This window comes from Cydia amplana, chromosome 3 (genome assembly GCF_948474715.1).
Source record: "Cydia amplana chromosome 3, ilCydAmpl1.1, whole genome shotgun sequence".
Lineage (NCBI taxonomy): Eukaryota > Metazoa > Arthropoda > Insecta > Lepidoptera > Tortricidae > Cydia > Cydia amplana.
In genome coordinates, this window is record NC_086071.1 from 896,038 (window position 1) to 908,763 (window position 12,726).

At 43.3% G+C, this 12,726-nt stretch overlaps 1 protein-coding gene across 1 annotated transcript in view; it reads left to right on the forward strand.

Moving 5' to 3' along the window:
• Positions 1-258: 258 nt before the first annotated feature.
• LOC134662340 (gamma-tubulin complex component 2 homolog) overlaps positions 259-12,726 on the forward strand; it is a 40,796-nt gene continuing 28,328 nt past the window's right edge. The window contains exons 1-12 of the mRNA XM_063518530.1: positions 259-411; positions 490-657; positions 814-958; positions 1,178-1,364; positions 1,859-2,154; positions 2,611-2,739; positions 4,853-5,026; positions 5,739-5,916; positions 8,226-8,514; positions 9,487-9,602; positions 9,958-10,129; positions 11,534-11,702. Coding sequence (XP_063374600.1) covers positions 341-411; positions 490-657; positions 814-958; positions 1,178-1,364; positions 1,859-2,154; positions 2,611-2,739; positions 4,853-5,026; positions 5,739-5,916; positions 8,226-8,514; positions 9,487-9,602; positions 9,958-10,129; positions 11,534-11,702 — 2,094 coding nt within the window. The 5' untranslated portion in view covers positions 259-340. The remainder of the gene's footprint in view (positions 412-489; positions 658-813; positions 959-1,177; positions 1,365-1,858; positions 2,155-2,610; positions 2,740-4,852; positions 5,027-5,738; positions 5,917-8,225; positions 8,515-9,486; positions 9,603-9,957; positions 10,130-11,533; positions 11,703-12,726) is intronic.

The following is a 12,726-nucleotide window of genomic DNA, read 5'->3' on the forward strand; positions in this document are numbered from 1 at the left end:
ACTTAACGACATCTAGCGGTGAGTAGTATAACGTAGGACGTATACTACTCACCGCTATGAGCGTTGTTAACGGTCATCCACAGACTATATTTATAAGAACATATGTATTTTATTTATTATTATTGAATTGGCAAACTTAAAAATGCAAATTGGTAAACCTTGAACAAAGCTAATGTTTTTTTAATTTAAATCCTAAACAAATTCTAAAGATGATAAATACAGCGTGTTTAGGACCGTGTGTTTTTTTTTAATTTTATAAATGTCAGCTGTCATATCTGTGTCACTGCTTGATAATGCTCCCGAGCCTGTAATTTTAAATTATTTTCACATAAAGCCATAAATGTATCAGAGTTGGATTCTCCCCAAAGAAAAAATGCTTACTACCATCAAGGAGCTTCTTGATGCCCTTGGGTATGTATAAACCGGTGAGTTTAGTGCGATTGATAATATTGGCATATACGAATGTTAACGTTTGTTATTTGTTTACAGATGTAGTTTAGACGCCGATACGGTGCTTGAGTACATTCAGAACGATCCTAACTATGGCAACAGCAATCTCTCGTCCAAACAAGTGAACGAGTACGCTCAGAGATTAGCTCTGAAAGCTTCCAATACAAAAGCTTTCATCAAGAAGTATGAAGAGCTCAAGAATCGAAAGTAATGCTCTTGATCATTTCGTATGGTGTCTGCAGCACGGCCAATTTGAGATGGGGCCATATTGCAGGCACAGCAGGCTTCATACGCCTGTGCCTTGGTTTATTTGTGTATATGTTATTTATTTCACGATTCTAAGCTTTTTATTTGTAATTTCAGCACTGATAATTTACCAGATATTATCTTGCTGTTCTACAAACTGGTATTTGATGAGAAACGGACTAAGGCTTCAAAGCCAAAAGTGGCACCAAAGCCTATTCTAGGGGACAATAAACACCAAATCACCAAAGAAGACCTTCCTCAGGTAACTTCACACATGTTACTGTCAATCTGTGTATGAGTATTGATGCCCTGATTATATAGAAACCTATAGTGGAGTTAAATATGACAATTGAGATTGAGGGGCGGCACAAGCTAAACCTTGTGTGCAGTTTGGTAGAGTGACAAAACTTTACAGGGTTCCAGACTTCAAATCTTAAAATATGCCACTGCTTTTAATAACTAAGTAATATTATTATTACAGATCAAAGACAAGCTACTCAAAGCAGTAGATGAAAGTAAAAAGTATGTGATGAAGTCATTTGAAGAGAAAGAGGCGCGGCTGCGACCAAACTGGTACAACAGCCTGGACTTACCTAACTGGCAGAAGGACCATCCTGCCATGTCGTGGGACTTCCCCAAGGAGCCTGTCACTCTCACTGCTTCGTTGGGTAAGATATCTGTCAAATTTATCTAGCCCCACAGTAAGCTCAATAAGGTTGTGTTGTGTACTGGCACCCTTAGGTGATGTCTAAGGGGGTGCCCCCTTGCTATAGAGTTAAAATTTTAGGACCGTAATACAGTAGTGACTTGTAACAAAATTGAGGGGTGCCCAAAAAAAAACCGGCCAAGTGCGAGTTGCACTCGCGTTCCAAGGGTTCTGTACATTAAATCTGACTGGGAACATAAAAAAATTATAATATCGACTTAATAACCATTGTACCCAAGGATCGGAAATAAATGGCTGTATATTTTCTTTTCGGAAACTATCTATCTATAGATAGAAAATACGCTGTGACAGACGGACAAACAGACAGACGCACGAGTGATCCTATAAGGGTTCCGTTATTTCCTTTTGAGGTACGGAACCCTAAAAATCTGAAGAAAAAGTGTTTTTTGAACCGCCCTACCCTACTTACATTACATATGTTTTTATAATTTCCAGCTGGCGTTCCTCTGGCTTCACAGGAGAACATGATAATAGATGACCTCCTGTACGTATTCTCCGGGGTCCCCGGCAACTACATAGTCCACCAGCCAACAAAAGACACTTATGAGCCCAGGAGTTTCAACATATCTGAAGACTTGGATGATGCCTTGAAGCAGATAGTGCAACAGATGCTGCCGCTTGCGTCTAATTATTCAATAGTGAGGAGGTTCATTGAGCACTGTGACATGTGGTCGGGACAAGTGCTCCATGCCTTAGTTGCTGCTATTGAAATACTGCTGAAAGATTATTATGTAAGTACTTATGTTGCAAGTTCTTTTGGTTGATTATTTTTTGGTGGTATGCATTTCATGATGATAATTTATAAGGATGAAAACTATGCTCTTTTGAAAAATTTAATGAACCTGTACACTCTTTTGAAACCCCACTGTAATCGTTTGAGAAAATCTATAGAGTGCGATTTCAGAAGAATTTCCTTGTGTGTGACCAATAAGTTCGGCTGGTCGAAATATTTTACAGATGGCGCCAACATAGTTTTTACCTGTCTGTCTTAGAAATGTTGTCAAAATATTGTTTTTATTTTAGAATTTCATTGCCTGGATGCTAACCTTTTAGTCCAAATCTCACAGAACAAAATTAGAGACAGGTAAAACCTATGCTGGCGCCATCTATACAAACCTTTGACAGTTGCGAACCCCATTAGGGTTCCAGGGTGTGAGCCTATACCGAATTATTTGTTGACGTTTCAGACAATGCTAGCCCAGTTGGAGACGGAGCACATGTCGGGCGGCTTGACGCTGCAGAAGCTGTGGTACTTCGTGCTGCCCACCATGCACACCATGCAGGTGCTGGCGGCCGTCGTGACGCACATCGGCCAGGTGAGTAGTGCTGCAGACAATGCTGGCCAGCTGGAGACAGCACATGTCGGGCCTGACGCTGCAGAAGCTGTGGTACTTCGTGCTGCCCACCATGCACACCATGCAGGTGCTGGCGGCCGTCGTGACGCACATCGGCCAGGTGAGTAGTGCTGCAGACAATGCTGGCCAGCTGGAGACAGCACATGTCGGGCCTGACGCTGCAGAAGCTGTGGTACTTCGTGCTGCCCACCATGCACACCATGCAGGTGCTGGCGGCCGTCGTGACGCACATCGGCCAGGTGAGTAGTGCTGCAGACAATGCTGGCCAGCTGGAGACAGCACATGTCGGGCCTGACGCTGCAGAAGCTGTGGTACTTCGTGCTGCCCACCATGCACACCATGCAGGTGCTGGCGGCCGTCGTGACGCACATCGGCCAGGTGAGTAGTGCTGCAGACAATGCTGGCCAGCTGGAGACAGCACATGTCGGGCCTGACGCTGCAGAAGCTGTGGTACTTCGTGCTGCCCACCATGCACACCATGCAGGTGCTGGCGGCCGTCGTGACGCACATCGGCCAGGTGAGTAGTGCTGCAGACAATGCTGGCCAGCTGGAGACAGCACATGTCGGGCCTGACGCTGCAGAAGCTGTGGTACTTCGTGCTGCCCACCATGCACACCATGCAGGTGCTGGCGGCCGTCGTGACGCACATCGGCCAGGTGAGTAGTGCTGCAGACAATGCTGGCCAGCTGGAGACAGCACATGTCGGGCCTGACGCTGCAGAAGCTGTGGTACTTCGTGCTGCCCACCATGCACACCATGCAGGTGCTGGCGGCCGTCGTGACGCACATCGGCCAGGTGAGTAGTGCTGCAGACAATGCTGGCCAGCTGGAGACAGCACATGTCGGGCCTGACGCTGCAGAAGCTGTGGTACTTCGTGCTGCCCACCATGCACACCATGCAGGTGCTGGCGGCCGTCGTGACGCACATCGGCCAGGTGAGTAGTGCTGCAGACAATGCTGGCCAGCTGGAGACAGCACATGTCGGGCCTGACGCTGCAGAAGCTGTGGTACTTCGTGCTGCCCACCATGCACACCATGCAGGTGCTGGCGGCCGTCGTGACGCACATCGGCCAGGTGAGTAGTGCTGCAGACAATGCTGGCCAGCTGGAGACAGCACATGTCGGGCCTGACGCTGCAGAAGCTGTGGTACTTCGTGCTGCCCACCATGCACACCATGCAGGTGCTGGCGGCCGTCGTGACGCACATCGGCCAGGTGAGTAGTGCTGCAGACAATGCTGGCCAGCTGGAGACAGCACATGTCGGGCCTGACGCTGCAGAAGCTGTGGTACTTCGTGCTGCCCACCATGCACACCATGCAGGTGCTGGCGGCCGTCGTGACGCACATCGGCCAGGTGAGTAGTGCTGCAGACAATGCTGGCCAGCTGGAGACAGCACATGTCGGGCCTGACGCTGCAGAAGCTGTGGTACTTCGTGCTGCCCACCATGCACACCATGCAGGTGCTGGCGGCCGTCGTGACGCACATCGGCCAGGTGAGTAGTGCTGCAGACAATGCTGGCCAGCTGGAGACAGCACATGTCGGGCCTGACGCTGCAGAAGCTGTGGTACTTCGTGCTGCCCACCATGCACACCATGCAGGTGCTGGCGGCCGTCGTGACGCACATCGGCCAGGTGAGTAGTGCTGCAGACAATGCTGGCCAGCTGGAGACAGCACATGTCGGGCCTGACGCTGCAGAAGCTGTGGTACTTCGTGCTGCCCACCATGCACACCATGCAGGTGCTGGCGGCCGTCGTGACGCACATCGGCCAGGTGAGTAGTGCTGCAGACAATGCTGGCCAGCTGGAGACAGCACATGTCGGGCCTGACGCTGCAGAAGCTGTGGTACTTCGTGCTGCCCACCATGCACACCATGCAGGTGCTGGCGGCCGTCGTGACGCACATCGGCCAGGTGAGTAGTGCTGCAGACAATGCTGGCCAGCTGGAGACAGCACATGTCGGGCCTGACGCTGCAGAAGATGTGGTACTTCGTGCTGCCTACCATGATGCACATAATTCCTTATTTTATCATTTAGGAAAATATAGAAAAGTTATAGTTAAGTTATGAAATGTCCTCAGAGTGAGCTTCGCGGCGGCAGCGTGTTGACGGCCCTACACGACAAGACCAACAAGCTGTTGGGCGACACGCGCGCCCAGGAGATCTCGCTGTTTCTCACCGAGCGGGCCTGCAAACCCTTCTTCTGTATCCTGGACCAGTGGATCCATAAGGGGGTCATTGTGGACCCGTTTCAGGTTAGAACACTTGCGCTGACGGTCCTACACCAAACCACTGGGTGATACATGCCAAGGAGACCGTTCCTAACCCTTCTGTACCCTGGACGAGTGAATCCATCCAGTTGTCGTTTCACGACCTTTCGTACCCCTCCACCGATCGCGATCTGACACGGCCTCCTGTAAGACTAGGAATCCTCTAGACGGAGTTTAGAGCAATTATTTCATGAAACCGATGCTGTCAAAAATACGGGGGTGCGGGGGGACGAGGTGAGCGAATCCCGTGTCGTGATCGGTCCGTTCAAAGACACGGACCAATCACGGCACGGGATTGACTCGAAGATGGAGTAAAACTACCGTATAAGTGGCAGAGGGGGTAGCGTTACTATGCTCAGTCTAGAGGATGTCTTGTCTGTGTCCCATGTATAACTATTATCGAAAGGGAATTTAAGAACACCGTGTGTGTGTTTAAAATGTATTACTTAAATATAAATTTGTCCTTTTAGGTTACAAATATATAGGTAGAAATAGCTAATAATGCACTAATGTTCACCCACTAAGTTCCGATTTATCATGCGATATATTTCCATACAATCAAATTTAGCGAACTCTTTAACGATTACAAATTAATTTGATGCAACCGACCCTAAACTGTCTGATTTGAATTTTTTTTTTTTTTTTTTTTTTTTTTTTTTTTTTTTTTTTTTTGATGTAAAGATTGGTGTCGTTCCAGGAGTTCATGATAGAAGACAACGAGCTGGTGAACAAGGAGGAGCTGCCCGTGGACTACTCGGCCGACTACTGGGAGAAGCGCTACAGCGTGCAGCGCGACCGCGGGCCGCGCTTCCTCGACAAGTACACCGACATCATACTGCGCACCGGGAAATACTTGAACGTCATCAGCCAGTGTGGTGAGTTTTTTTTTTTTTCTCTTTTTATCTGCAATCGGCCGTTTTAGCCATAATTTATTTATTTATTTATTTATTTATTTAACAATATATTTACACGGCATTACAGACAAGCCAATACACCGAGAAATTAAAACATTACAGAATACCCAGTAGGTATACAAACACATAAAACATTTAACAGATAATAAATTAAATACAAGTACTAGACAGCCTGTCATCCATCAACTCGCAGAACCTTAGACCTTATAATCAGATGTTATGTCTTTTTTGAGGGTTTTGAGAGGTATTCCATTAAATACTCTCTCTTGACTTTGATAGTATTTATCTTCTAGTGCCACTTAGTGCCTCCGGTCTAGTCGCAGTATTTGCCACCTTTTCAGCCTTTAAGTGTGGTAAGTGACAAATTTCTCGTAAATTCAAAAATTCGTTATTTAAAATTTTCTTTACCTGTCACGAATGTATTTTGTTCAGCTTTATTTAGTGTTTATTTCAGACATTTTATTAAATTTCGTCAGTTTAGTTAGTTCGGTAGTCGACACAATGTCAAATTGTTAGGTCATGTCATAGAGAAAAAAATACATAGAGTGCTCACTCCATACATGAGTTTTAGTACCAAAAAGACTATTAGCATCTAGCATCGAGTAGCGGAACTATCAGTACTGCTACTTGACAATAGATGTAGCACCGACCGGAAAGTCTTAAGCTTTGGATTCCTCCGAAAACGGTGCCGTAATATTACGGCCGCTATATAGCGTTGAATGACGTCACTAGAACGTTGTCTATGTAAACAAGATGGCGCGGTTTCCTAGACGGCGTTACGTTACGTTGATTGTCAACGTAACGTAAGATGACGGCCGTCATGACGGTGTCGATAGTTTCGTGAACGTTTTATTAGATAGCGGTGACGCCATTTTGAATAAATGATTCCGTACTACGATTATTTTCCTCTTCTGATGATATTTCATCCTCCAAGTAAATTATAGATGATCAAGCAAATCTTGTCAGTAGGAAAAGGCGCGAAATTCAAATTTTCTATGGGACGTTATCTCATCGCGCCGACATTTTTCAAATTTGCCGCTTTGACCTTGGTGGATGACGGTGTGTTATGACGCCGTGGTACTTTCCACATGACGCCACCGTAAAGACGGCCGTCTTTTGCTGCCGCTATATGACGGCCGTCATATGACGGCATCGTTTTCGGAGGAATCCAAAGCTTAAGTGACAAATTTCTACTCGTAAATTCAAAAATTCGTTATTTAAAATTTTCTTTACCTGTCACTAATGTATTTTGTTCGCCTTTATTTAGTGTTTATTTCAGACATTTTATTAAATTTAGTCAGTTTAGTTAGTTCGGTAGTCGACACAAAGTCAAATTGTTAGGTCATGTTTAAAATTTATAACCTCGCTACAGATATAACTACAATAAACAAATTGTTATTCTTCTTATAGTGCATAATAGTTTTCCATCGTATTTTCTCGGAAACGTTAGTATTTGTCTTTGTACCGAGACTGACTGAAATAGCAAGACAAGTTCGTACGTCTCCGTGAAAATACGATGGAAAATAATTATGCATTACATCTGTATCATCATCTTCATCTTCCTCGCGTTGTCCCGGCATTTTGCCACGGCTCATGGCGTGGTAATTGGCGTGGGCACTAGTTTTTACGAAAGCGACTGCCATCTGACCTTCCAACCCCGTAAACTAGGCCCGTATTGGGATTAGTCCGGTTTCCTCACGATGTTTTCCTTCACCGAAAAGCGACTGGTAAATATCAAATGATATTTCGTACGTAAGTTCCGAAAAACTCATTGGTACGAGCCGGGGTTCGAACCCGCGACCTCCGGATTGCAAGTCGCACGCTCTTACCGCTAGGCCACCAGCGATCTGTATAAAAGTGAAAAAAACCAGCCAAGTGCGAGTCGGACTCGCGCACGGAGGGTTCCGCACCATCAACAAAAAATAGAGCAAAACAAGCAAAAAAACGGTCACCCATCCAAGTACTGACCTCGCCCGACGTTGCTTAACTTCGGTAAAAAATCACGTTTGTTGTATGGGAGCCCCACTTAAATCTATATTTTACTCTGTTTTTAGTATTTGTTGTTATAGCGGCAACAGAAATACATCATCTGTGAAAATTTCAACTGTCTAGCTATCACGGTTCGTGAGATACAGCCTGGTGACAGACGGACGGACGGACGGAGAGCGGAGTCTTAGTAATAGGGTCCCGTTTTTACCCTTTGGGTACGGAACCCTAAAAACTGTCTGAGTGCAGATATTAGGTACTAATTATTCTTTATTAATTCACAGGCAACGCAATAATGAAAACCAACGTAGAAGAAATAAAGTACTCCCTAATAGAACAAAACTACAGCGGCGTTGTCCAAAAAGCCTTCGCGTTCGCCAGTAAATCTCTCCTAGAACTGCTGCTCAAAGAGTACGACCTCATGGGTCGCCTGAAGTCGGTCAAAAACTATTTCTTCATGTGTCAGGGAGACTTTATTGTGCAGTTCATGGATGCGACCGAGCAGGAGTTGTCAAAGAAGATTGATGACATCATTCCGTCCAAATTGGAGTCCTTATTGGGGCTTTGTTTAAGGTAAGATTTATTTAAAATAGGCTAGATGACAACTTTTCATTTATGGCAGCGGTCGGCAACCGGCGGCCCGCGGGCCGCATGCGGCCCGCGAACCTCCCACTTGCGGCCCGCGAGCCTCCCTGGCTATTTTGTATGTAATATTGACAAACGACAATGTCTGATAAAGTCATAAATATTAACAAAGTGCGGCCCGCGTCAACTTCGTTAGCTACTATGTGGCTCTTGGCTACTAAAAGGTTGCCGACCGCTGATTTATGGTATCAATCAATCAGGTTTGTTTTTAGGATCAAATGTCTATATGGGACCCATTGCATTAAAGCAATACAAAAGTCAGAAATGATAGTCAAAGTCGGACAGTCGTACTTCACTCGCAAAACGCCCCTAACAAATCGCTATGTGAACGTGACGTCAAGGTCACTGAGATCGCATCTTGAAGTATGAACAAAACAAGAAAATTGCATGGTGAAATATTGCGTTTATGTATATAGTTGCTATACAATATTTTTTTGGATAAAATGTGAGGAATCGAATGGTATCCTTACTTATTTCGTTTTTGAAAGTTAAAAAAAAAACTAAAATTTTGAAACTTTCAGGTGCTGTATTTTTGTATTATTTCCATAATTTTTTTTATATCCACATTATTGTGATAAATTGCTCATTTGCTATCTATTTTACTAGATTTTGTTATAAAATTCAACATCTGTCATCATCCCTATTGTCCCTTCCTGGCTTGCTAATCTGTGCGTGACCGTGGCGCCGCCCTGGCGGACATGGGACACATTAGAATTAAGTTAAATCCTTTGGTTTCGTTCTCTTGACCGCGGCGAGAGGTGATTGGTCAAGTTCATTATAGTTCACTAAAGCGTTTCGTAATGAAGTAATTATAGTTAATCATGGTGAAAAGTTAAGTCAAGGTGGTCTTAATTTAACCATTAAAGTCGTAAAGTAGGATAATTTTTTTTTTAATTTCAGGCTTTCAGCGGCCAGCCACGACCCTTACAACGAGGACATGCGAGTAGAGTTGCTCCCGTATGACCTTCAGTTCCAAATGTTCAAGATTCTGTACATAGAGACGGAAGACGAGAAAGGTATGGGATAAGTGCTATTTTTATATCCCATTAGCTTCTGCCAGCTGCTTTTGAGAAAATACATCTTAAAATCATCTTTAAGGATCTTTTTGGACATATTTTGACATAGACATCTGTTATTAATAATAACGTATACTCATATAAATGTTGTTGCTGTACACTGTTGTTGTTGTGGGAATAACCCGCACAATTCACTAACCCGTGGTTAACCGGTTAAACCTAGAAATACCATGATTACCAGTATAATTTGACACTGTGTTAACGGTTTAAACGGTTAACCCCGGGTTAGTGAGATGGTGCAAGATGCGCTTAACGAATGAACTAATTTCTAACTTAACGTTTTTTTTAATTGTAGAATATAAACAGAACAAGGACAGTCCGCCCCTAACGGGCATAGAGACGTTTACGTTCGGGCTGGAGGTAAAATGGCCAGTGTCTCTGATCCTTAACCACAAGGCCATCGCTTGCTACCAGATGATATTCCGCCACCTGTTTTACTGTAAACACGTCGAGAGGCTCCTCTGCAAGTAAGCCGTTTTGTTTCAGCATTAATAATAATAATAAGCCTTTTATTCAGACTAATTTTAAAATTTACAAAGTATATCCTTATTTACTTATTTACATAAGGAGATCCGACAGCTAACTAAATGACAATGGAATCTTAAATAGATATATAGAGCCAATTACAGGAACTCACAAATATACAGTGTGTAAGTCTAATACGGGCAATAAATTAAACCAGATATAGAATTTACCCGTCTTATCATTAATTAAAATGTTTTTTTATTGTATTGTATTGTATTTATTTATTGCAATTCACATGTACATTACAGGTTTTCCAAGTACTTAAGAGTATAGGTAGGTACACAAATGACACATGAAACCCTGTTGGGCGCAGCAATCAGGTAGATATGTAAACAATACTAGTCGTTTCGAGCATAATTTCATCAATTGCAGGGTGGTTGAATAGTAAATATTCTAGAATTATACAAATAAGTAGGTATGTAAATTTTTCTTTCGCACCGAGACCGTGGTACACACAAGTACGATTATGTAAAATGGATCAGCTATATTTACTCGCAAGTAGGTATCTAGAAGTTAGACCAGCGTACCTAATATTTATTTGCTGTTTACTCATTTTCATTAAAATACTCCTGTAAGCTGTAATGACATTTTTTGATTAAGTATTGTTTTAAAGTTTTATTAAATATTTTTTCCAATTCGATGTCTTTTATTTCGTTAGGTAAATTGTTATAAATTTTTATGGCCATATTTTGTGGGCTTGTGCTATGTAGTTTCAGATTTGAGTTTGTTGTCTGTATAAGGTTATTTTTATATCTCGATTCGTATCGTCTAGGTTGGTCAGCAATTTTTTTAAATAGAGCGGGGTATTTACGTACAAATTTGCAAATTTCAAAGATATAAATTGAAGTTAAGGTTAAGAGTTTAAATTTTATGAAGTAGGGTTGGCAACTGTCAGGGCAATAGATATTTGCTAATATTCTTACGCATGTTTTTTGGAGAATAAACAACTCGTTTGCATCTGTGCTATTCCCCCATTTAAGTTACACTTAATTATGACCCCGTGATTAATTTTTTCCACATGTACCGAGCAGCAATGTACTGCAAACATTAAGAAACAGAAGATGACATGACATTACTAGATACGAGCTTTTTATAGTAACTGCCAACAAGCGTTGACAGTTACTTTAAAAAGCTCGTATCCCGTAACTTGTGTGGTGTATTACATTGCGGGCCGAATTATTTTGTATGGTTAAAATTTTCAATGCATTTCTAAGTAAAATCTATCTCAATATACTTTTTAGGTCCTATGCTAACCACCGTTTAAATATTCGCCCGTATTGGATTTACACACTGTATATGTAATAAAAACATATACTTAAGTATTATTAATTGTTCCTTATTTCCAGAGTGTGGCTGTACAACAAGGTGGTGAAGCGGTTCTCGGAGGCTCGGCTGTACGCGGACGCATTTGCGCTGCGCCAGCGCATGCTCAGCTGCATCCAGCACCTGCAGTACTACATGTGCGTCGAGGTCATCGAACCCTCCTGGTGCCAGCTCATACACAGCCTGGAGAAGGTAGGTGCATCGCACACGCAGTAGAGCAACGTTCATGCTGAGCTGCATCCAGCACCTGCAGTACTACATGTGCGTCGAGGTCATCGAGCCATCCTAGCTCATACCATAGAGAAAAAATACATAGAGTGCTCACTCCGTACATCAGTTCAGACTATTAATTTCAGTGTCTACATCTAGCGTCGAGTAGCGGAACTATCAGTACTGCTACTTGACAATAGATGTAGCACCGACCGGAAAGTCTTATCTCAACAGCATAAGACTTTCCGGTCGGTGGCGACATCTATTGTCAAGTAGCAGTACTGATAGTTCCGCTACTCGATGCTAGATGCTAATAGTCTTTTTGGTACTAAAACTGATGTATGGAGTGAGCACTCTATGTATTTTTTTCTCTATGCTCATACACAGCCTGGAGAAGGTAGGTGCATCGCACACGCAGTAGAGCAACGTTCATGCTCAGCTGCATCCAGCACCTGCAGTACTATACCACATACATTTCAATGTTAGGTTCATAGTAAAAGTAGTTCAGTATTACCTACTTCTTGACCCCTCAGAGTATGGTCAGACGAAACATAACAACCTGTATAATTTGGATCTACCCAAGTGTCCCAAGTATATTCGTAGTTTTATAAGTCACGTAATCAAAAAAGTAGTCGCATGAACACCAGTTCAAGTATTATATAAAAGTAATTTTTTGCAGTAAAAGACAGGTTAAAATACAATTAAAAAGACATACATACAGTCAGTCATACTTACAATGTTTAGTTAGTAGTTACTAACTAAACATTGCTGCCGCTCCTAGACGCTTTCGGTGCAAAAGTGCCCATAATACTCGCGGCATTGCCGCGCTGGATGGCTATGGATAGCCTTTGCACCAGAAACGACTCGTATATATTATATTAGTAAGTAAGTATGCTAAAAAAATACTCTGAAAAAACACACATTTCTTGTATGAGGAGAAGAGATGTGGGTCCAGCTTATTTCCGGGAAAAGACTGTTTACCTGAGTTTTTGTTTTCACCCACTAG